Below are 25,614 nucleotides of genomic sequence, written 5' to 3'. Positions count from 1 at the left end.
CACATATTTCTGATGGCAATTAGCATGCATTCCAATCCACTGAGCCCCCCTCGCATAACAGCCAGAGTCTTTATCAGTGTCCCGGGTGATAGGAGTCATTGAACATTCTGCTGACAGCAGATTATTTTTGTTTTTATACAGATGTCAGGCTTGAGTAGGTGGTGGTTTCCACTCTTTCTGTGTAACTGGTCCCTTCACCCTCTCCCCCGTTGTAAACCATTTTTCATCTGCCTGAAGACAGAGCAATCCCTAAGTTTATTTTTGTATTTTTTATACATTTTCTCTCTCTTTGTCTCAGGCCCTTACTATTTCCCTCTCCCTTTTATCTCTCCTTATCTTGACCTCTGTCATTTCAGGTTCTGGAAATAGGCCTGATATTTAAGGCAGTGGTAGATGTCATCCCTAAGAGGACAAATAACACTCTGCCAGCGCAGAACCCTTCGTGCCGCTAAACTCTCGGTGGATCTGTCAGCAGGAAGCAGGCATGCAATTAATAAGCCTTTTTTACCTCTAATATCGCAGTTCTGCCAAATTGGAGGGGAGAGACATTCATACAGATGGAAGAGAAATGTTCTGCAGATCTCTCATGAAGAGAGGAAGCACACTCACTAAAGGGCCCGAGTCGCCTCTGATTCTGATCGATATCATCAATGGCTACCGCTGCCGTGCAGAATGTGATCCAGGAGCCTCCTCCTAATGTTCGCGCCTCTGTCAGACGCAATGTAATCTCTTCTTTTGAATCAATGACACTTTTTTTTTTAATGGCCTCATTGCTTTTCCCCCCACTTTAGATGGTAGCACTATTCTTGAATCACGTAATGCGAAAGAGCTCAGACGAGAAAAAGAAAACGAACAGAAGAAAACGTGGCGACTGCGTAGTTAGCGTTTTAATCGGAAGCAGTTCGACTGTACGAACTCCGTACGAGTCTCGAGATGTACGTCTCAGGGACGCCCCCTCCTCTCATGGAGGGTTCGGGGGCATCACGCGTGACCTCTAGCTTTTCAAATTCAAATGTCTTTCTTTGGAATGTTAATGATTTAAATCTGTAGATTTGCCTGGAGTCAGAGGGAACACGTCTTCGGATTATTTTGTTGACATATTCAGGATGAAATGATTTCTCTGCCCCCCCTCCCCCACGCCCCCCACAGCCTCTTGTTGAAGTAATATCTCTGTGTTTCTGGGGACACATTACAATAATGCATTAAGAAATCACATTAATAATGCACATATTTTGTCACATATTTATAACTATCCCCCAGACATCAACATGTCACAGTTGTTGTTAGATCCCCTTTGGTTTCAATTAAAATCTCGCTGAGGCAATAAAAATAGCCAATTAAATTGGAGCAGGCTCTTCAGAGGTACAATTGGTCTGATTAGATTAACCTTGAACATCAATTAGGGTTAAAAATAAAGCCTAAATGTATTTTAATAACTGCCCACCATATTTGATGCTAAACTACAGCACCACTCGCACCACTCAGTTCGCCAGTATTGATTCCGTCTAAGTGTCATCATTTTGGCTCGATTAGCCCGCATTATCGTTTGTTTTCTCTCGCGCTTCATTATTTAGACCGGAGTGTTTATATTTATTTATTTTTAATAGCGCTCTCCTCGTGAAACATCGAGGCTTCATTATCTAATTACAGGAGTGTGTTTCCGAGTTACAATAGACAACGGAGATGTGGGGATGTGTAGCAGGCGTCGCTCTACATACTAATCCACACTAGGGGGGTTGCATCTGGTCGACTATCACTTTGCCCTCCTCTCCGTGTGGAGAAACACACGCTCACTTCTCTTTGGTGCAGCCACCAACCAACCACCCAATGCCTGGCGGCCTCCAGCGGTCCCGTCCCACCTGGTAGCTAAGAGCCCAGCGACCCTGGACGCTAAAAATACGCCCCGGCGCTCATGTCGCACCCCTCTGCCGTTTCCAGCACCCGGCTCCCAACAGCCCGGGCTGGTGTGAAAAGGGAGGGGAGCCGGGCAGACATCTTTGTAATTCTTTTAATAACATGTGTAAATGGGCAAGGGGCCTATCGGTCTTTATCAGGCCTGGCGAGCGGAGCAGAGCAGCTGATACCACCTAGGGGCCGGGGGAAACGCCTGATTCATCTAACAGCCCGTGAAGCTGATTAATTTCACTCTTCATTAAGGACGTGTTGTGGCGTCTTCTCTGGACTTTTCAGCGCGTCTCCCCTGGTCATCGTTTCTTTCATTTCTTTTCTTTTTTTTTTGGCTCCTTCAGCTCCGTCCCCCCCGCTTTATATTTATTTCCCTCTCGCCGTGGCTCGCCTTCCCTCCTTTTGCCTGGGCAGCGTTAGCAGCCGCGGCCGCCGCCCTCCTCCTCCTCTCCGCGCGCCCTTGGCAAATGAAAGGTCAAAGACGCTGCAGTGATTAATGAGCAGTAGACTCTGGGATCTCTCTGTCATAGCCCCCCCCCCCCGCTAGCCCCTCCCCTCCTGCCCTCCCTGCTCCTCGCATTATTTCATCTGCTAATCTCACACAACACGACTCAGTTAGCATGTCGCGGAGAAAAACAGTGTTGCATCTCGGAGCTCTGCGTGGACAGCCGACTCGATGAACTTTTCTGCGAGGCATCAAGGGGAGGTGATGGTGGTGGTATTAAGGAGGGGTATTTAAGTTTTTGGGAGCCAAAGAAAAGGTGCCTTAGTGTAAATGGTGGGCTCTCCACTCGGCTTTTCATCTCAAGATGCCGCTGAGTAGTGTGCTCACAGCACCAAAAAAACCCTCTTGCACTTCAGAAGCTGGGCTGTTTTGTGACGCGGTTCGTCTGTCGTCTTTCCGCGGGACAGACGACACTTCACGGGCTCAGACCAACTGTTTATTTGAGAAAGTAATGAAATATTTACTCTCCACTGCGGCGCAGATTAGCAGCAGTAATTGACTGCGACGGAGGCCCGTGCACAAGTACGTGCGCGCTGTTTTTTTTCCTCCTTCCTTCTTCTTCTTCTTCTTGTCCCCGGCGCGCCAGAGTTGGAGGGCCCCTCATGTTTGAATGCAGATCTTCAAGCACACAATGGGCCTGTTAGCGAGGCCGAGTTTGTGCCTGTCACTTTCTCTCCACATGTTGCTTTTTCTTTCAGAGATAAGTGGGCCCTAATGCTGAACAAATAGTGGAAATCAGAAGCCACTGAGAATCATTTGCCTCCCCTTTTCCCATGGCTCCCAAATAGACACCCGGACGGAGGGGAGAGACGAGGAGAGGAGGGGAGAGCGAGGCGGGGAAGGGGAGAGAGAGAGGGAGGGAGGGAGGACAGAAGAAGAAGAAGAAGAAACCCTCAATGAGCAAAAACAATTTTGTCACCACAAGCAGATCCAATTGAAAAGTCTCCTGGATGGGGAAGAGCTGGAGTTGTCGGATCGGGCCATGGCGATGAATAGATCCAAGCGGGCTAAATTGGCATCAGGTGTGGGCTTCCCCGGGCCGGTGATAGGCTCCCGCATTGTGCCGGCTAGACATTTGGCCATTTCCAAATATAATGGGAGAAATGAATGCAAATGAGTGAGTGGACTGAAATGTATTTAAATGCAGATTGAATGGGGGGGCTCTGCGTAGCGCCTGATAACAAGTTGCTTTAGGAGAAGGGCCACATTGTGTTGGATCATCCAAACCCCCACCCACCCACACACACACACACACACACACACACACACACACCCCCACCCGCCCGCTCCGATTCCCCACACCAGCAGTCCTGTTCTCTCTCGGTCTCCCTCTGCCTGTGTCTCATAAGGGGCCATTGTTCGCTGGGTAAACTCTTCTCAAAAACTATTTACATTACTCAATTATTTGAATTTCAAATGTTTTGCTCCCTCTCACCCACATATAGCTGACACGCATGTAGCCCGCCGGCCCTTGGGACAATGCAGTAAAACTAGTAATTGCAAAAAGGACAGGACAGGACAGGGGGGGGGGGGGGTCTGTGGCAGAAGAAAAAAAGGAGGGGTTCAATCATTAATGATAATGTTGCTTGTGTCCATAGCCTCATTAGAGGCAGTATAGCAGCTAGTAGCATGTGTTTTTCTGCAAACAAGCCCCCCCCCCCCTCCCTGCCCACTGCCGGTCGACCGCTGGCCTGCGGCGATCCATCTTCTCAAACGTCTCCTTCCCATATTTAAGGAGCTCTCGTTACAGCCTCTTTTTTCTTCCCCGGACCTGTGAATTTATGGAGCACTCCGAGCGGTTAGCATAATCGCCGGGAATGCGGTCATTTCAGCCGGGAATGTGGGAATGAGGGCAGGGGAGAGAAAAGAGGAGGAGGAGGAAGAAAAAAGAAGCTGTTGGTGTGTTTTAATTGAATTTCACAGGAATGGTCTGCAGCAGCTTCGCCTTGTTCACAGCACACGAAGGGGGCTTCAGAAATCAAACCCTCCCTCCTCTGTTTGTCATTTCAAAGGCCGAGCAGAAAGGAAATGGAGTGTTTGCTCTGTAGAAACCTTGATATCACTTTTCCTTTTGCAAACTGTTAATTTCCCGACTCTCTGATCTCAGCAAATAGAAAACAAGTGGCGAGTAACAAGAGGGTGTGTTCTCCTCCTCATCCTTGTATTTTTTTTTGTACATTTTTTTCTCTCCCTCATCTGCATTTAAAACACAATTTACATGCAATTTAATTTGATTAATTAGAGCCACTAACCTCTGCCTGTTCCGCGCGCACACAATGCGTCATGCGTTTCAATGTCAACCAGCTCGGATGTTTACTTCAGCTCCGCGTTTCGTCAAGAGCCGTCATTATGTTTAGTTCCCACAAAGGCGTTATTTAAGGCATTCAGAAAACAGAAGGGAAGAGAGAGAGATTTTTGCACATTGAACCCTTCAGCACAATGACATTCTTGGCTCTGGGGGAGTTAACTTAGATAAACAAGCGGCTCGCAGTGGACTGTGTTAGTAACTTTAAGATAATACGAGAGGATTTTCCGAATGCCAGCTCTTTAAAGTTGGGCCCTGTTAGCATAAGGGTTGTGGGGGCAGCGGCTGCAGAGATGTTTCAGTGTCCAGAAGTTTCCATGCGGTGATTAATAGGAGGGGTAATGTAGTGGGGAAATGAGTAAACACTCCCTTGCTCCTGGCTTTGTGCTTCAACGGCTTGATGACAAGGGCAGAGCAAGGTGAGAATTAAACAGACCTGCAGAAGAAGAGGAAAAGAAAGGGAAAAAAAGAGAGAGGGAGCAACGGGTTGGAGGGAGGAGTGAAGCATGACAGACCTGGGCAGCGAGTGGGAGTGAGGAGAGGGGGAGAGAGAAGGGCCGCTCCGACGGAGGAAAAAAAAGAGAAAAAAAAGTGGAAGTTTCTCCCGAAGAAGAATAATTAAAAGCGCTCAAGGGAGGGCAGTTTTAATTTCACATGTAAAGGGGCTAAAGATTTCATTTAAAGGCGCGGCGAGCGGAGAGGAGGTTAATAAGATGAACAAAAGCGCGGAATGTGAGAACGCACAGTGCGAGGGAGCGTCGCTGGACTCTCACCTGACACGTTTTTAATTATCGAACCTCGGGTATTTCTCCGTCGCCGAGAGGATGGGGGTAAAGAAGAAGAAGAAGAAGATTAACCGATAAGCGGCCGCGGTAACCACATTACTCAACCCATGGGAGGGAGGGAGGGTGTTAACTTCAACGCCGACACGCCGACAAAAACGTTGCCGAAAAATAAATAATAAATAAAAGAAGCTAACAGTGTACTCTGGATTCTGCCGGCGGTGGCGGTGGCGGCCCACTGGGAACACAACCAGAGCGTTGCATAATAACAAAAAAAAAGAAAAGTGAACTTGCTTCTACAGTGGAATAGCGCTCTTGATCACTGAAATCTCACTCCATTAGCGCCATCTGAAGTTGATGTATCCCAATTATCATAATAAGATCGGCTCGGTCCCACACTCCATGGGACTCCTCGGTCTCTTACTGCCACGGGAATGATCAAAAGGACTTTGTGAACCGGACCCAGAGTCCCAGCTGTGGGCTGATTTGTTCAGTAGCGGGTTGGAAAGGGAACTTTAATTGAATGTGATGTATTTCTCTTACTTGTGCTTTTGGGCCCGGCCCGCTGGATGAGAGGAAGAAACAACAGAGGCAGTGTGCGCCAGCGCGGCTTTTCTTCCTCTTTTCTCTTCTTTTTTTTTTTACATTTATCTCGCCGAGGTATCGATCCAAGAATACTTTTTCTTTGCTCAGATCGCCGTTCAAGGATATAATACGATTCAATGTTTGCCAAGCCGCGAGCCCCGGCGATCGACTTCCTGTCCCGCGATGCCAACGCCGTGCTCCACAGGTCTCCGTGTGTCCTTCCTCCTCATGAAATCATTAATATTGTTAGTGCATACATGGGAATGTTCTGCAATCCCCTAAAATCCTGCACACACACACACACACACACACACTCACACGGTGTGACACTTATGCGTTATATGTTTATCAGCCTCTAATGAAACTCTGACAAGTTCCCCTCACAAGGGATGCTGTGTTCCATTAATTGCCCTTAAGGAACCTTGGGCACTCACAGAAAGGCTGGTCCTATTGCAGCTGACAGCGGAGGGGGCCCTCAGCCCCGGGCCCCTGGAGAGGGACGGTATTAAGGGTTAGCAGCGTCGCTCTGTCATTCCTTCTCTCTCCCTCCCTCCATATGCATCCGTCTCCCTTTGGACGTTGGAGGTGTCTCTTCCCATTTCTCCCGCCACACGTTACTTGACCACGGCGTTTAGCGCCGAGCTCGGCAAAGAGAGCCGGCGCCGGTTAATTTGTCGGAGGGCGCCCGTGATTGATTTATTCATCTCGGGCTCAACAAATGTTTGTACTGCGATGAATCCCCTGAACCATAATTTACTGCAAATTAAACGGCGGCCTCTAATGGCGCTCGTATGCACGGACCGATTTAAAGAAAAACAACTCAAGTCACTGTTTATTTGGACTTTCTTTATGACTTATTGCAATTTTTCAAACCCTTTTTTTATCGAGCACAAAATCACACCCCAAAAAAAATATTTTAGGAATTTATTGTGAGACTATTGCAGACCCAATTAGTCTCACTTTCTGCTCCACCACCATTGCAGATAGGTGTTGATATACCTCATGGGAACTTGCCTTGTGCAGCAAATATTCTGCTTTTTTTCATATTTTTTTTCTTACTCAAAGAACTCTTTACCGGCGACGCGCTTGTCATATTTGTTTCTTTCTTCTTCAAACGCGAGAAGCCCCTTCCCGCCCCGGCTCCCTCCTCTTCACAAGCCGAGTCTCCCTGGCGAGGCCTCGCGATCTCTCCATCAGGATGTGACAAAAACATTTGTTCTCGCTGGAAACCAAACGTCCCCGAACGCCGCTCACAGTTTATTTGCACGTCTGTCCGCCGCGCCGAAACAGGAGGAGAGTGCGTGTGTGTGTGTGTGTGTGTGTGGTGTGTGGTGGTTAACGTGGGCGCGTCACTCGCACACACACACACACACGATCACTTTAAGCACATGCATCTGGCGCGGCCGCCGCTCCTCGATTAGTTTCCAGAGCGCCTGCGAGTGTGTAAACCTCGCCGCTGACACGGGATGAAATATGGGCCAGGTTCACCGGGAGTGCAGCGCAGGAGAAATGTACCCCCATCTGTAATACACTGTGTAGACTAATATCAGCTCCTTTTCTCTGATATTGCAGCGAGATATCGATCTGGTGAAATTGTCCCATATTGGAGCTGTCTGTTGTGATATTCATCATGCTGTCAGCTCTCCCCAACACCTACGCGTTATTAGAAACCCGGGTTTGAAGGGGTTGAAGGGTTTTAGTCTCCGAGATGTAGCGAACAATTCATCATGAGAGAGAGAGAGAGAGAGAGAGAGAGAGAGAAAGAATTCAGGTGATGCTCGGGTAAGATTTATGTCTGGTCAGGCTGTACATTAAGAATTATATCATCAAGTGAAGAGGACACCAGCAGCCTCACCGCTATCTGCTGAGCGGGCCTATTTGCTCTCCTGCCAGCCTTAAATGGAGTTGTGTGTTTTTTTCTTCTTCTATCTCTCATGAAGCTTTTAAAGAGAACGGTGAAGTGTGGAGGAGTGCAGCGTCTCACCCAAACAGAGCTGTTTGCTCGTCCAAAGCAATTGCAATGTCGGCGCGGGGGATTGTGATATGTTTCTTTGTTTCAGCGAAAGCCCGGCGTCGTATTGTTTGCGCTTGACGCAGGAACAACAACAACAAAAAGCCCCCGTAACTTGCTCCGCGCCACCTTCGGTTTGGCCCACTTCATGGTGGGACTCCGGTTTGGAGTTGTCTGTTTATTTCCCTCCTCGCCGGGGAGGATCACAGAGATGCTCGCAGACGGAATCCAATTCTTCCGCGTCCCACGGAGGAGTCCGACTTTGATTCGTCTTTAACTCGGTACAAATGCTCGCCTGGGAATGTGTAGGCTGGGGGCTCCCTCTGAACCTCTCTCTCTCTCTCTCTCTCTCTCTCTCTCTCTCTCTCTCTCTCTCCATCCGGGGAGTGTGCGTGAGCTCGCACGCCCCGCTCTGCTTCGCCGCGATGTTATTGTTGTAAACAGCGTTTAAAGCACAGCTGGCCAAATTGATCAGGGCCCGGCGTCGGAGTGAACTGGAGCAGCGGCGAGTGCGGCCGCATAAACAGGGCTGCTTGTTTCTAAATATGCAAACACTCGCACAGCGGCCGCACTCTGGGGAGCGGACACAGTTACTTCTGATGGGGGGCGCTGAGAGGCCTAGCCTTTCCCATGTATACGGAGAGAGACGTTTCTCATGATTGTGTAAAAATTTATTTTCCTCCCTAGATCAGTTTTTTGTTTTGTTTTTTGGGGGATTCCTCCAAGTATTTACTTTTCATTAATTATTGGGGGGGGGAAAGAAATCTGGGGGAGGAGACAGAAGAAAAACAAGCGAATAAACAGTAGATCATTTTTGTTTAATGTTTCACACAGGATTCCAAGCCTCGGTGCAATTAATGCTAATCACCGCGGTCTTCCTGTTTAGCTTGAACCCGGAGAGTGTTTGTGAGTCGTCGCCGTCTCTCCGTCCACGTCTCCCCCCTCCCTCCCCCCTCTCCCTTTGCTCCCTGCGCCCTCTCGCTCCGCCATCTCTGCTGTTAGTCACCACGTCTCCTCGTGTTATGATTACATCACCCTTTCTGTCTGTTGTGTCCATTTAGACCTGAAATTAATCACATCCGACAATCCGGCGGTGCTATTCCCAAAGTTCAAAAGCTTTAGTGGTGAGAGAGAGAGAGAGAGAGAGAGAGAAATGGAGGGAGGGGGGGAGGGAGGATGGATGGGGCAAGATGGAGCGCATCGAGCATGCTGGTGGTACTCACCAGTTGTTGAGTACAGTGTATTAATTGCTTATCGGTTTTTGATTCCGGAGTCGTTGAGAGTCAATCGAACGCATAATTTTCACAGCCATTGTTCTTTGGGGTTTGTTAATTGTCACCCCACTGGCGGAATTAAAAGCAAATTAAAAGCCTTAACTGTTGACTCTATCTGAAGTCACTCTCCACAACAATTTCACAACACAATGGGGAGGATTAATGGGAAAAAATGCAGCTTGATTTCTGTTCTCCAAAGCTTTTGCTGTGGGGAACCAATTAACTACCCTTCAGGATGACTTTCACTTCTAACTGCCGGTCTGTTCCACTGCCAGAAACCGGGATTAATTCTCAATTAATCCCTCCACCAGAACAACTCTGCCTTTGTCTGCTGGGGAGGACATGAGCGTACAACGGCGAGGTTACCCCGAGCCTGTTCGGCAGGAGGAACCCCACGCCCCCCTCCGAGGCCCGATACGCCCCGCAGAAAATAAGAGCCATTAAGAGGGAACGCTTGACAATGATTTTTTTTGTTTTCTTGTTGGGATTGTGAGCTTTATTAGCCATGCATATTAATGAGTCAATTAATTCCATTCGTCCTCGCGAGTGGCCTGTTTGCTTTTGGACCTGACCTTTTTATCTGAGATGCGTTCACGCTCGGCTCGGTTTAAGCACTTACTCCATACTGTGTTTCCCAGAGCCTCGCGTCCAAAACACAGCAAATACAAGGGAGGCTTTTTTTTTTATGTGTTTAGCTCCAAGATCTCTCTCCCCCTTCTCTTTTGTTTTGTCTCTCGTCCTCATCCGTCTCACCCCACCCCACCCCCGCTCCATCCCTTCTCCTCTTCCCTCTCTCTCCCTCTGTCAGAATGCCTGCTGGACGTATTCCTCTCTAAATGTGACAGGAAATATGCTATTATAGCATGCAGAATATTTGCCTGATGGGATTTGCAGTAAAAATGACTACATTTCCTTTCCATTAGGATCTCTAAAGCCCCTCGCTCTAATTTATGATTACCCCGGCATAAAAAAGAAGAAGAAAAAGACATGTTATATACATAAAGACTAAAGTAGCCCCCCCCAGTCCACATTTAGCCCGTCCTGCTTTCAAAGTTAGTTGAGAGGACAGGAGAAATAATTGAAAAGTGCAGCTGGACTGTGTACAATCTTGTAAGGGATGCCTAGAAAATGAGATTAATCAGCGCGCAGACATTGTGGGGGGAAAAGTTTGCAGTGAATGCCTGACAGTCGTGCTCTTTCTCTCATTTCAAATGTTGGCAGGCTAGCAGGCAGCTCCAAGGGAAATGCGCTCCTTTCATACTTGAGTAATTGATGAATTGTATGCAATATGCAAATGAGAATCCATAAATCTTATGAATGACAGCTTAATTTATGTGAGCCTTAATGAATGCAGGATTAGATTTTAATTAAATATCCTCAAAGGCACCCTGACTGGGTAAGTTTTTAAAGCCTTGTTTTGAAGACTTGTTTCATATGCAATCGCAGTTCATGAAAAAAAAAAAAAAAGGAGAGAGAGAGATCAGTGAGAGCGGTTAGATGAAAATTTCCTCGCAGTTTTGAAGATAAGACCTGTTCTGTTTTTTTCTTGCCGCTAACCAAAGGCACTCGCAATTAATAAATATTGGAGCAAAATCATATCGAGGCATCTCGTTTAGGCTTTCCTGGAACTGCTCATTCTCATACATTTGATTAACAGCATTTACTTTAAGCGCTATCTGATTTCCAACATTTGGTACAGTATCTTTTTAATTAAGAGAATCATCCATTAGGCATGGAGAAAGTCAACCAATTAGGCTTTCCTCATCAGCGGCCGTGATGTCGGGGAGTCTGCTTACTCATTATCAGAGCCGATGTGATACTAAACAATCTCGGACTCGCGATTATGAAATCAGCTTTTAACAGTAACGACGCCTGGGAATAATCAGCAATTTATCGTGTTTTTCAGATCTTTTTTTTTTTTTTTTTTTTAAGATTCCATTTCACAGCTGAGAGGCTTCAAACAGCCCTAATAGAATGTGATTACAGGAGTAAGCTCTTTGCAGCTACTGTAACGGCGGTTTTTCATCCCGACGTCGGGCCGTGACACGGGGAGGGAGGGAGGGAGGGAGGGAGGGAGGGAGGGAGCGCGTCAGAACCTCCCCCCTCCTCCAGTTCCTCGCCAGCATCAGACCCTGTGATGGTCTCGCCCAGCGTGGTTCTAATCAGGCCTGAGCCCAGACAGAGGCACCAGGAAGGCACCGACTCTCCCAACGACCGCTGATCTCAAACCCGGCACATTAGTCGGCGCTGGGATCAGAGCACAGACAGCCCTTTAAGAGGGGTTTTCAGTGGGATTGATGCTAACTCTCTCCTCGCCTTTGATTTCACACCATTTGATCTGTGATATATTGTCCCGTAACAAAGGTTCACAGTTTGCGGGCGGATGCAGCTGTTCCTGCCCCGAATAAATACAACACAAAAAACACAAAGTGTCGCCGTGTGTTTTCCTTCTCCCCCTCCTTCCCCCCCGCACTCGCAGACTCGCTGTAATCCAGCTATCTGGATCAGATAAGCGCGATGGGGCTACCTGTGCGAGGCGGTGTTTGACAGGTGCAAGGGGGAAGCTGATTGAGATAATCCAAGAATAGGCTCAATGCAAATACAGATACAGGGTGTGGGTGAGGATGGATGGATGCATGAGCAAGATGGATGAGTGAATGCATTCCCATGTATCACACTGTGACTCCGAGATTACGATCATCACAACCAATAGACTGCCAAGGTCAGCAGGAAGTATAAATCATCTTTTTTTCTTCTCTCCTCCCTTTTTGTTGAAGGTAAGCATGCATCCCTGTCATTTTCAGAGTTTTTTTTTTTTTTTTTGCTTTATTATAATTTTTAACAGGGCTGCAACTAAAAAATAATTTATCACAATATATTTTTTAAATATTCTCGAAAATATCTAGAAAAAGTGAGTTCATTTCTGATTCACTTTAATCACGATGACATCATCAAACTGCTTTTTCTGTGTCCGTCCAGACTCAAACCCAGAGACATTCATAAAAATAGAAAAATAAAGTCATGTAGCACATGCAGGACGCTCAAACTTTACTGTGTCGCTTGAGAAATGCAACTGCGTGACGATTGATCGATCTTTCAGTCGATCGTCAAATAGTTGCCGATTAGTTTTTAACTCAGGTTAAATATTCTACAAGGCGTCCGCGTAGATGATTGATATGAAGAGCTACTCGTGGGTTCCTCCTCTGCTCGTTTGCACGGGCGTGGACGTTATCTGTGCCGTGTTTGCTGACACCAGGGGTGTTCTCCTCAGCATGGAAGCTAAAAGGCTGCTCGTCAAGCCGGGAACCCGGAGACCTGAGAACACATAATTAATTAGACACATGCGTTATCACCACACATCCACAGTGTGTGTGTGTGTGTGTGTGTGCTCCTTTTTTACTTCTGTAGTTGTACAGTACTCGCATGTCAATCTTCCTTTTAATTGCCACGGCGAGAAAGAGAAGAAGAAAAAAAAGCTTGTCTCCAAAAAACAACTAATTTCTGAAGTTAAAAAGTTAAAACATTTTCATCTCTCTTCGCCTCAACCGACCTTGCTATCTGATCCGTGGGGATTTGGAAAATTGGCAGTAACGGGCCACGGCCATGTTATCCCTGTCTTTCCACAAACAGAGTTAACCTCTCTGGAGGGTTCGTGCGCATGTTGTTAAAACAGTTTGATTGGACCGAATTAAAGTATAAACCCGGCACAGTCGGGGGCCCCCGGCTGGTCCGAGGCCTCCCGATTTCTGCCTGACCTGGCACTTAAAAATCAAAAAAGGAAGAAAGGGAAAAGGTATGGAGCTGCTTTGTTTTATCAATAAGACCTTGTTTTCGTGGCTGGTCACCACCCCGGCGAACCAATCAATGGGGCGCGCTCTGCTATCGCTGCGAGAGAAATGAAAAATAAACCCCAGATAATCCTTCAGTTAAAAGGTTACTCAGGGCGATAAAAGCTATTTTGTTAATTTATTTACTCTCTGCACCGGAGAGATAAAGAAAAGGAACAATTAGGGAATTCTAGGTGAGAGATTTTTAAAAGGGCAATGACATTGGGTTAATATTTTATAAGGCCTGATTGGCAGAGACCTGGAGAGGCCCTTTTTGTTTACACAAGCCCCAGACGGAATGATTCACTCGCTTGTTTGGAGCCGACCGGGGCGGAAATGGAATAAATATCTTCCTCCCCTACCTTTTAGAGACGTCAAACAAAAGACTGAGATAAAAGGTTAATGGCTCAATCATACGCAGCAGGAAATAATATTGTGCCCGCTTTCTCCGCACACTCCCGAGTCACTATTGACATAATCAGGTTGAATTCCTGGAGATATCCGAAGATGGGAGGAGCGGGCGACTTTCGTGTGTAACTGAATCCACTCACTCGGGCTAAACATTGCATTTGTGGCTTCAATTGATTTATAACGGATCATAATCGCTGCATTAACGGCGCGCTGGGTAATAAGATCTCCGTCACTGCTTCCGTCGACAGAAAAGAGTCTTGATAGTGAGATGTCAGAATTCTGTTCTTTTTTTGGTGTGTGTGTGTGTGTGTGCCAAGAGATCAAAAAAAAGAGAAAAAAGCTCCCCTGATATCTCACGCGATATTATACCTCTTATTACGCCCATCACCTCGCGTTGGCTTCCTGTAAGCGGGGCGAGAACGTGAATTTAATTATTGTGCTTTTATTGCATCGCAGCGCTGAAATTGGAACTCGCGCGCGGAGTGTATTGTCGGGCCCCCGTGTAATCTGATTGCCCAGCGCGGCGCAGTGTGTTGGATGGTATCAGGTTCCAGCCCGACTCTGCTGGGTCAACACACGGCCGGGGCCATTAAAGGAAGTCTGGTTCAGGGAAAGTTCACTGCTGTTTTCCCTTCGCCATGGTAGCAAAACACACACACACACGCACACACAAAATGAGAGGGAATAGATGCATAACATATTTGTGGCCCCGGCCCAGAGCTGGTGGGGGCCTATTTTGTTTCCTTAATTGAAGCCAGAGATACGAGGGCTCTGAATATCTTCAGTGTAAATATAAATAAAGCAGGGGGATAGAGTTCTTTCAGGATTGACCTCCAATACAGAAATAATATTCCAATAAGTCCACTTTCAAAGCCCGGAGGTCCCTGCTTTCTGAAACGAGGAGATCGTGAAAGGAAGGCGGGAAAGATTAGAGAAGACAACAGCGGGCCGATGAAGAAGAACCCCCCCAAAAAAATTCCAATCATAAATCCAGTTGTGCTACAATGGCCTAGTTTGGAGCCGTTTCTGTGCCACGCTATTTAAGGAATCGGCATCTGCTGCTTGATAAATAGCCCGGCTCTTTTGTTCCAGGCCAGGTTGAGTTCCGTCTCTGGACTCGGCTTGCCGGCCCCGGACTGGGAACTAAATTTCACGTCGCTAAAAGGGCCGTGGCGTGTCCGGATTCAAAAGAGGGGGCCGCTGTCTATCCAGCCTGGGCCTGTTCCTGCAGATGCAGACACCTGCTGCTGCTGCTGCTGCTCGCAGGACCGCGAGGCGCTCCCCTCCCTTTCTGAGACGCCTCCCCGTAGATCGGAGGTCCCCTTCCTGTTCAAAGCTCCCTTTGCGGTCGGAGTGTCGCCTTCACGGCCGCCCAGCGGTCGCTCGTGTGCACAGAGCGGCTGAATAAAATGCTTTCCCTTTAAACGCCCCGGACACATCTAAACATTACCTCTCCTTTAACTGGCTCTTTGTACCCAAGTTCACATCCTTTGACTTGATCTGAGGTTGATGTGACATTTTTTATTTTTTTCGTCCGTTTGAGGGCCTTTTTGCTTTTAGTATTGTTGGTAAAAAAGCCTTTTTACCCATCACATGCCCTCTATTGAGGTCTTTCATAAATAATTCAGGTGGAGTACAAGTGAAAGTGATGACAGCAAAACTGTGTGCGATCTCTCCCTCTCATAAGATCAAAGAGGTGCTTCTATAGAAATAGGAATTACATTTCCAGACGTTCCTAGGTTGAGCGGGTGCTCATTTCTCTCTCTCTCTCTCTCTCTCTCCCTCTCTCTCTCACCACCCTCCCTTCTTGCCACTTCTTTCCGATCACTTTCTTTTTTGTATTTCCCCTTCCAAAAGGGACACAGTCGGGTGAAGGTCTGCTTTTAGTACCTAAAACCCTTTGAAACCGGCATATGAGAGAGTCAGCACATTCAGACAGACAAAGCGAGTGCACTCTATTAGCAGGACCGAGGTAAATAAACCTCACAAGACACGGCTGAATAAATTCAACTGCTAAGGCGGTGTGCTATCTGAGCTGTAACACGCCGCATCGCTCTGCAGACACTGCCTTTGGGAGATGTAGTGAAATGTACTGTAACACAAACAGCCTCATGTATATATATATATACTGTACGGGGCTGATAAAGTCCTGAGTGAGCCGTCACCGCTGAGAAGAAAACAGAACAGCTCATGGGTTGAGCTGCAATGATTAGTTTACGTTTTTTTTTTATAAACCCATAAATCTGTCATCTAAAAATGATTTGACAAAGATTCAAATCCCGACAGTAAAAATAAAAAACTACAAACAACAGATTAACAAATAGAAAACAAATAGAGTCTAATGAGTGATCAGTAAAAATAACAAGTACCCATAAAGATATGTTTTTAAGTTTCACATTGGCACTCCCGACACCTGGGCTTTGGGAGTCGGGTCGGTATACTTAAACATTGCTTTACTGACTTTGTGCAACTAAATTCAACATACCAATATATAGGTGTAAATGTACCGAATAGCTAGTCATTCAAATAGCTGCTTCGGTATTGGGGCATCTAATGCGGCCGAGTGAAGCTGACGCGGAAGTATCTTTAAACCTGCATTCTTTCTAATGTCCACCAGGGGGCGACTTCTCTGGTTGTATTAAAGTCTATGAGAAAATGACTTTTCTTCTCTCTTGATTTATTCCCTCAGTAAACATTGTAAGCATGAGTTTATGGTCAAACGGACCATAAAGCAGGGTATGCTTTAGGGCGGGGCTTACAGTGATTGACAAACGGCATCCTCTTCCTATAACCAGTCTGTGGGGCATCTCTACATCGGGACACCCCTTCAAACCTTATTAACGGAATAAAAATGAACTTTTAAAAGGGCCGGGGACAGAAGCTCATCCAACACGTCCCGGGTTTGATTTCCGGCCCTGTCCTCCCTCCTGTTTATCCCCGCGCGCTAACGCCGCACTACGGAAGCCCTTCAGGTGCTTTAAAGATGGATTAAACTCAGTTCACATCACGGAGAACTTAGTATCCCGGTAAAGCTTGAAAATGGACTATTGTATGTGAAATAATGTATGAAGCCAATATGTCACCTGTGTCAAGTCGCCATAATTCATCTTCAGCCGAGACACCCAGCTCCTTGTTCATAAAGAATATACCTCTATGGCATTGTGGACCCTCATTATACTACTCATTGCGGGGTTTTCTTTTTCTATCTTTTTTTTCTTCATATATACCCTGTAGGCTTTTCTTTGTAACTATAAGCCAGCAAAGTAGGTATTGATTGCAACTCAAAGCTGTATTAATAAGTGAGCGAGTGAGATGTGTGGAGAGTCAGGGGTGTATCTGCTTTGAAGGCCTTTTCTCCTGCACACTGAGGTGGCACAGTCATTCATCACGGCTGGATCTGTGCCCCTCGTTTGGTGTAATAAAACTCCCCCATCAGAAACCGTCCAACAGGTCTGAATCACTCTGTCACACCACCTTCCAGCTAAGGCGCGCATTAAATCAAGCAAGCAGAACATTTCCTAAGGCAGCCATTGCCTTTTAATTTCCTGAAGAACCTTAAAATATCATTCATTACCAGAACTACACATATTTGGTTTTTAAAAGTCTCATAAATCAATAGTGGCCTGACTGCAATAATTATAACAAGTTAACATGTAATTTCCAGGCCGAGGGCCGCGCGGCCGGATTTTAGCATATGCAAACGAGGCAATTCAAACAGTGTGGGGATATTAATACGGGGGAACAGGTAACGAGGTACGGGTTATGAATTATGCATCAAAAAGTGGTTGATCTTCAATAAAGGAAATGAATTCACCGTGTAATCTAATTAGTTATGGAGGTCTATTATGTTGAGCTGCAGAAAGCAACTGTCCTTGAAAAGAAATTTATTTACAGTACATGTTAGCTCTTTGGAATGGAATTGCATTCTGGAGTGCTCCAAATGTTAACACCCCCACCGCCAGCCTCCTCCTCCTCCTCCTCCGTCTCTCACCCTTTCTCTTGCCGTGTGTTTCAGCTCCAGACCGGGCCGACCTCCGAAGAGGACCCAGAGTGTGACATCGTTGGAGAACCCCCACATCATGCCCCACTCGGTCCCCGGCCTCATGTCCCCCGGCATGATCCCACCCACAGGTACGGCTCGGCCCTCTCTGTCACAGCCGCTGAGGCTCTTAACTCCAACTGTCTGGGTCTCTCCTGTCTCCCTCTCCCTCTGTGTCAAGCACACACACACCCACACACACACACACACACACACACACACACGCACGCACACGCAGGCAGCCTCCCCACCAGTGGCCTCCCCGCAGCTCGTCCTTTCAAATGGCAACCAGTCCAAAGTGACACATGCACCCGAACCACCAGACACCAGCCGCTCGCTCGTTTACCAAAAACAGATCCTCGTGCTCAGCCCGCCGGAAACCAAGAGGGGGGTGGTGTGTGTGGGGTGTGTGTGTGGAGGGGAGAATAAATTGGAGTGGAGATCTTTTCTCTCAGATTATTCCAGTAGATGTTGCGTTTTTTCGCCCCGGAGTGCATTCTAATTAGTGCGATTAAATCCACTCCACTGGTATATGTACATAGGCAGTGATGATGCTAAAGCGAGCTTATCGCCACGAGAATCAACAACAAGCGCGCCCATGCCCCGACTTACCCCCTTTGGGCCGAGTCTTATTGCAACCAGCACTTTTGTTCTATTTGTGGCCGGGCTTCGCCGCGCCTGCTTTGATGTCGGCGGCTGTAAATGCTCCGATTTGCATATTTCCGCCTCTGCCCGTCCAACGTCTTTTAACGACGTTGAGCCCCCACCCCATTCGGACGCCCGAGCATGGCGCACATTTACCCAGCTAGTCACCTACACCGAGAGATTAAACCACCACAGCTGTTTTTTGTTTTTTTTATTCCACGGCCATCTCGGCTGTGTGACCGTTTTATCAGACTCGTTCTTGTTATCCAGTCTGGGACTGTGTGTGTGTGTGTTTTTTTTTCCCTTCTTCTTCTTCTTCTTTTTCTTCTTCTTCTCTTTGCCCAGCAAATGCAGCGCCCGCGACGGGGTTTTGAAATGCGGTATTAAGCACAGATTGGAGCCATCCTTGTGATTCAGTACAATGGAGGCTCACAGGCCAGCGCTTTGAACTGTGGGAATAGGGTGAGGTGGTCACTGGCAGTGTGGAAGACGAACTTAAAGGGGCCGGAGTGAACACAGAGGAGGACAATGATGAGAGGCACCCATGTTATTTAGTGGGACATAAAGCAACAGAAAAGGGCCTTTTGATATCATCCCGCTTTTCAGCCCAGAGGGACTCTATGATCTTGACATTTAGTCGGCCTATTCGGGGGGCGTGGGGGGGAAGAGATAAAATAATTGACTTTTTTCGACATTCTCATAACGGCCTTGAGCTCCTCGACTCCGGCGAGACGGAACTTCTCCATCCGTTTCAGTATCGTAATTAAAACCATTTATTGTTTTTGATTACGCCGCTTAGCGACGAACGTCAAGGGAAGTTACAGATTTCGACGGCGTCATAATGAAGTATAATTGACCACACATAAGTTGCCATCTAAGTAGCCGACTAATTGATCTCCCTGTCACGTCCAAATGTGCTGATTGATGATTTAAAAAAGAAGAAGAAGAAAAACAGCGACATTGAGAAACTGTCTTAACTAGTTACACTATCATGTCATGTCATATTAGTTCATGTTTCAGATGAGTTAGCTCCCAGCACACACACACACACACACACACACACACACACAGACAGTACCATGTGGGCTCCGGCAACACTCCAGGACTTTTAAGAGACGGAGATGGGACGCCCCTGTGAGACGTTCCGGCTCGCCGTCGTTTTCTCTCCTGGCGGTAACATTTGCAAACGCACTACGCTGTGCGCTCCTTCCCGAAGCCCCGCCCCCACCTCGCTGATCGCAGCTCAGATTCCAGCCAAAAGGAGGCTCACCTCACGATAGGCGCGGGACGTTTTCTCATATATTTCATCCCACGGCCTCAAAAAAACTGGCACGGTCCGAAGGAACCGACGCTGCGTTCCTCGCTCAATTTCACCCCGTTTTTTTTGCTGTGATTTTTATTTTTATTTCCTTTTTTATATGTTAGACTTTGACGTTAATCATATAAGGGTAAAATCAATATTCAGCCGTTTTCAACGCAGTGGAAAGATGTCTTCTCCTCACTCTAACAGGACCAGAGAGGCCTATGTGAAACACACTGTTAACATATGTATCTTTGCCCTTGGCACCGGTTCCATTTAGAAAAGGACATCTTAATATGCTTAGGTTTCCATTTAAGGGAAATACGCTCATATATATATATATATATATATGTATATGTGTGTGTATGTGTGAGTGCCTGCGTGCTTGCGTTCATGCCCTCGGGGAGGGGTTGTGGGGGGCAGGCGGTGCTGGAGCTTTTCCAGTTGCTGATGCATTACAGGCAGATTGAGCCCCCCAAATCGGATTATTTTTGCAGCGGACTGACACCACACTGAGATGACATCTCCTTTAAAGTGGAGAGGGCCTCCACTCACACTCTGGCCACTACTTAAGCAGCAGCTTCAATATAATTCATTTATGTCCCGGACACGGGCTCCAACCTTTTGAATAACGCAAGAGCACTGCGTTTACCATTAGAGAAATGAATGTCACCTACATCTAACCGGAGGTGCATCCTGAGAAGAAATACATATATATTTCCTTATGCTGTCTGGCTCCTATATACATATACAGGCGATTCTTCTTGTCGGTTGGAGACGTTTTCTAATATTTATGTTCTTTTGATGTACAATTAGCGCGTCCGCTTCTGGAGTGGACCGTCTAATCCGGTGCCACTTCGAGCCGTCTCTAAAATAGATCCAGTGTGTGCGCCGCAGGTAATTTAGTGTCCCTTCTCTGTGCCCCCCCCCCCCCCCCCCCCCCCCCCCCCCCCCCCCCCCCTCTCGGCCCGCCCCCGCTCGTCATAAGGTTAGCGCGCTGCGTAATTGATACTAAATTTCCCATGATGTGGATAGCACAGTTCAAGTGGCGCGGTGTACCTAAGAGTCGCGTTGTTCCCAACCCCCCCCCCCCCGTCCCCAGTTTGTCATCGCCGCGCTGACACCAGTCCATGCATAACATTATATGCCTCGCTCATTGACATGGAGGGGCGCTTATCCTCGCTTGCCCCGATAAATAAAAGTGTGTTTTCCATTGTTGTCCAGGCCCGGAAAACAGAGACAAAACAGAAGCACAACAGATAAGCTCGGCTCGTTCTCTTTTCTTTTCTTTTTTCTTTCCTTTGCGAGAGAAAGTCGTAAAAGTCAGTCTTCGGTGCGCTGGCGCGAAGTTAATCTGATTTTAATTTAATTATAGGAGTTAGTTGCGGAGGGCACAGGCATCGGGGTGTTTGTTGTAAGAATGTTCTGACATTGGCGCAGGTATGGGGCAGCTAGCATGTTAATTAATGATGAAGATCCTGACAATATGCAGAGGCATGACAGCGTTAAGCCAGTCGGCTGCTGCTTCCTTTGCATATTAATAGATCCTTCATTATTATTTAATATGACAGCTGCTCCAAGGGCTACCATCAGACCTTGTCTCTGTTATTTGCTGTTTTGTGCTCCCCATGTGACAGTGCCACGCTATTCTCCTATTTGTCCAAATGCTCCCCTTTTCCTCTCGTCGGGCTGCTGTGGCTCTCTCCATGCGGCCGCGCTGTTTGCTTCGTGCACCGGAGGAGTCGCGTCTATATGAGGGGGGGGGGAGGGGCAAAAAAGTGTCTGAATCTAAAGGTGACTTTGAAAGAATATACGAGGCAGGAATTGTTTTGTTTGCATAGTAATGAATGCAGATTAGCTCTGAGTGGGATTGGTCTTGTTGACGTTCACACTTCCAGTGGCTTAATGGACTTGTTGCTGGGCGCCACGTCTCCCCGGCTTCCTTATTACAGCCGCTGCATTGGGGCAGGGAGGGAGGCTGGGGGGGGGATATGACAATTGATCCGCCCAAATGGAACAATTATCAGAACAAAGATTTCAATTCATGGAGTGTGTCACTTAGTCAAAGACGGGCCGGGGGTGGAGAGGGGGGGGGGGGGGGATGATGAATGGGGGAAAGAATGGAAAAGCGATCATTCCGTGTGTTTCGCCGCAGCGCAAATCAATTCCTCAGCATTTTATTCACTCGATGCGTATTTGATCAAAACCTGTCACCTTCTTGTTCGTGGATTCATTTCTTTCTCTCTCTCTCTCTCTCTTTTCTTATCTTGTGACAATGTCTTTCGGGTTCAACGCAGTCCAAAGGGAAGCCGGCAGAGGACACCGGGCCGCCGTACAGCCGCAAGTTAGAGAGCGCCGCAAAGCGCCACTGCGGCAGTCCTCTTGAGCGGCACCTGATTTGTGGGGGGAATTTATCACACAAACAGCCCAGAGGTGATTTCAATATTTACTCGGGCGGTCTGTTCTGCATACGTCTCATTTGGAAAACAGTTGACTCTTGCCCATTATACACAAATGAAGGCTGACCTTCAGACTGGGCAGAGGCCACATTCATTATGTGGAGAAGTATCACCTTCTTATGAGGCAATGCCCCCCCCCCCCCCCTTCTGCCCATGCATATTGAACAGCAGCCGGGGCCCCGTTGCAAACGAGAGGGCCCTCGCTGACATGATGTATACTGTACGTCAATATGGTGCTGATGTATTTTAAGATGCAAACAAGGCTTTAAATTATATGCACCTGCATGTCAGAGGCTCAGAGTGACTCTCGCCATCTGCCTATCAGCTCGGGATGAGAGGAGGAGGGGGGGGGGGGAGGGCGGATGGGGGCTCCCGGGCCTCTCGCGCGCCGCGTAACCGCGCCGGCGTATCTAATAGAGCCACATGTTCGATTTCTGCTCCTCCTTGTACTCGCGCTCCCTCCCTTCAGACGCATTGGCTAATAGCCGCTCTTGAGTCCCCCGTCACGGAGACGTGACAGCTCGGTGATGATAAACGCGGACGCCGCCTCGTTCTGCGGCGAGCGAGCGAGCGCACACGGTATATGCGGCGCCCTGCGATGTACTGAGTTGTGGATACGAGTGATTCCGCTAATAGGCGCATATCTTTATTTTATTTCTCCCCTCGCCGTGCATCTTTGATTTTTGTTGCCGGAGGTTGGGCGAGAAGGAGTCTGGGAAGGGGGCGGGGCGGGCTCTCCTGAGACGCACCGGGGGCCTGGAGGAGCTTTAGCGCTATCTGTCCCTGCTGTTTGAGGCGGGCCTCATGAATAAAGATTTCAGTCACGTTGGCCAGAACCCTGGAAATACCACAATGACACAAACCCCGGTGCTTTATGATCTCTGCAGTGTGCTCGGCATACGCACGGCCGCCAATCTCAGACTCACTGCATCAATCACGTGGAGTCCATCGTGACCGGGGCGTCAAGCGCCGCCGCTACGAAGCGTTGTTCCGCGTTTCCGGACGGCGCGGCGGAGACGTGAACGGCGGTTTGTTAAACGCGGTGTCAATAGTCATTTAGTCTGCAGATGAAGACGGCAGCCCGCGGGGCCCGGAGAGCATCCGTGCAGAATGCTCGGAGATATTTGGCATGTTGTCAAAATGTTTCAAGTGGTGCGCGCTGATTAATGAATCGCTGCATTGTACCATTGAAGCTTTCCTTAAAGAAACAGTTTGGCAGCCTGTGTTGCAGAGGGCAGAGGTCAGGCTGCCAGGATAAAACACTTTCTTTCATTCTTCTGTCGTTTTTTACTGTTTTCTTCACGTTTTGTTTGGGCAATACAAATAATAATACTATTCTTTTAGTATCTGAGGTAAAAAAAAAACAAATTAAAAAACTCTGTGTTCTGTAAGAATCTATCCTCGGCTTTCTGTTTGGATTTTGTGGCGCCCCCGTCCCCAAAAGGGTCTTTTTGTCTGTCGCCTCATTCACTTCCTGATGTTTGTTTTTGCTTTTGAGAACGCAATATCGACGGTGTTGAACTTGACTTTTCTTTTCTTTTTTGAATGGCGCATTAGTTCATTCCCCACACACGGCCCCCTCCAAGTGCTGGAAGTGCTCAAAGCTGTTTTACAAGTGTCGGATAAAAAAAAGAAGAAAAAAACCTTGAATCCTCGGCACATTGTTTAAAGTTTTCCATTCTGCTTGATGACTGGCCTCGACTCTCACAAGGGCCGCGTTATTATGAGACACTACACTATATGGCGGGGAGGAATTTGAATACCAATGTTCGGCATTATTCAGGGCGATTAGATCTGTTGAATACATTAGACGCTATCATCCAAACACCCTCGATAAGGAGATTGTTCAGACACTACTCCCTCTCTGTGTTTGTTCACATGTATTGAAGCTTTCTCGCTTTATGTCTCCCCTTTTCTCTCTCTGACCTCCCCCCCCACCCCCCACCCATGTTACTCTGTATCACTGTTTCTCTGCTATATTATTATATTTATATGTATATACAAATACAAGTGTATTATAAGATGTACATAGAAAGTGCTTGCATCATGTACCGCTATCTTGTCTGCATCTTTTCCCATCATGCTACAAATACATCAATATAGTGGCAAGCAATTCACAAAAATCATATGCCTACACACACACACACACACACACACACACACACACACACACGGATCCATCCCATCAGCATGATAACCTGCTGTGAAGATATCCTCTGTCAAAGATGAAAAACCAAGCTGTGATCTCATAGGCTCTTATTCCCCGTAGTGTATAAAATTATTCATTGTTTTATTATTTCAAAAGTCCTTTTTCTTTGTGTGTTTTTTTCCCCGCCAGGGCAGGATTTTCACAGAGGTTTTGCAGGTGCAGCAGCTCAGCCCCAGCAGACATGTAGTGCGTGGTCTGTAAGTGCTCTGTCTCGTCTCTCCTGCCTCCTCTCTCCAGGCCTGACAGCGGCGGCGGCAGCAGCTGCCAACGCAGCCATCGCGGAGGCCATGAAGGTCAAGAAGATCAAGCTGGAGGCGATGAGCGGCTACCACGGCAACGCCAACCACCACGGCATCGACGGAGAGAACGGAGACCTCGGCTCCAGCGTCGGTGAGGACACAGCCGCTGCACTCGCACGAACGGAAGGCAAACGCATGCTGCAGACCATTTGATGTGCAGACACACACACACACACACACACACACACACACATTAGGATATTAATGCATTCATGTCTCCTTTTTGACACTCTTGGAGGATTCAAAGACCAAAGTCGAAAGGGTTGAGCCACTTGCAAGATTTTGGCAAGCAATTATTGGACAATGGTGGGACACATCATAAAACAATAAATTACTTAAAAATACTTTAAGATAACTGCTCAAATTTGAAATAGGGACAATATGTTTGAGCTGAAACGTGTGTGGCCTCTACTAAAAAGATTTGTCGAGAACCAAGGGTTCCAATAACAGAATTTATTCACTGTTACAATCATAGAAAGAAGCATGTGTAGTCATTCAGTATACCTTCAGTAGGTAGCATAGCATAGAAGTGCTAATGCTAGTAAATGATGTGCTAACTGCTAATGTTAGCTCCACAGGTTTTCATCTCAGAAGCGAGTATCCCTGTTACACAACGTTTCACCATGACAAGCTCCAAATTGAGAAAACCAGCCCAAACCCAAAACAAACAAAAAAATGACACGCCTGCGCGAGGGTCCATAGACGTCGCTACGCTATGATTGGCTAGTCTGCGTACGAGGGGCGGGACTCGTGCTGTGTTCACATCAAACGCGAAGCAAAGTTTGTTTGATCGCAGGTTCATTCGTGTTTATTGGCGTCACTCGCTCTGGACATCAAGCCACACGCCCAAAATATACAATTTGGCCGTGATTTAATTGCAATAAACACATTGAAGGGATGCTGAAATAACTACATAATGATGCAGATTTGTAAAAAGTCTGAATTCATGCCTTGTTAGTTCTCTCCTTAAGATCTCAAGCAAACACGTTTTAAACCTGTTATCTGAATGGAGTTCGTATCGATCGGTGCTCGGCGTTGCTAACATGTAGCAGCTCCAC

The 25,614-nt window shown here is 47.4% G+C and overlaps 1 protein-coding gene across 1 annotated transcript in view; it reads left to right on the top strand.

Moving 5' to 3' along the window:
* dachd (dachshund d) overlaps nucleotides 1-25,614 on the top strand; it is a gene marked incomplete at its 5' end in the record, with an annotated part of 94,330 nt that overhangs the window by 30,043 nt on the left and 38,673 nt on the right. The window contains 2 exons of the mRNA XM_079230888.1: nucleotides 17,621-17,736; nucleotides 24,495-24,647. Of these exons, the coding sequence (XP_079087014.1) occupies nucleotides 17,621-17,736; nucleotides 24,495-24,647 (269 nt within the window). The remainder of the gene's footprint in view (nucleotides 1-17,620; nucleotides 17,737-24,494; nucleotides 24,648-25,614) is intronic.

Source organism: Taurulus bubalis, assembly GCF_910589615.1.
Source record: "Taurulus bubalis genome assembly, chromosome: 15".
In the NCBI taxonomy this organism is placed as follows: Eukaryota; Metazoa; Chordata; class Actinopteri; order Perciformes; family Cottidae; genus Taurulus; species Taurulus bubalis.
Note: the sequence above shows the minus strand (reverse complement) of the source record. Positions and strands in the feature narration are given on the sequence as shown.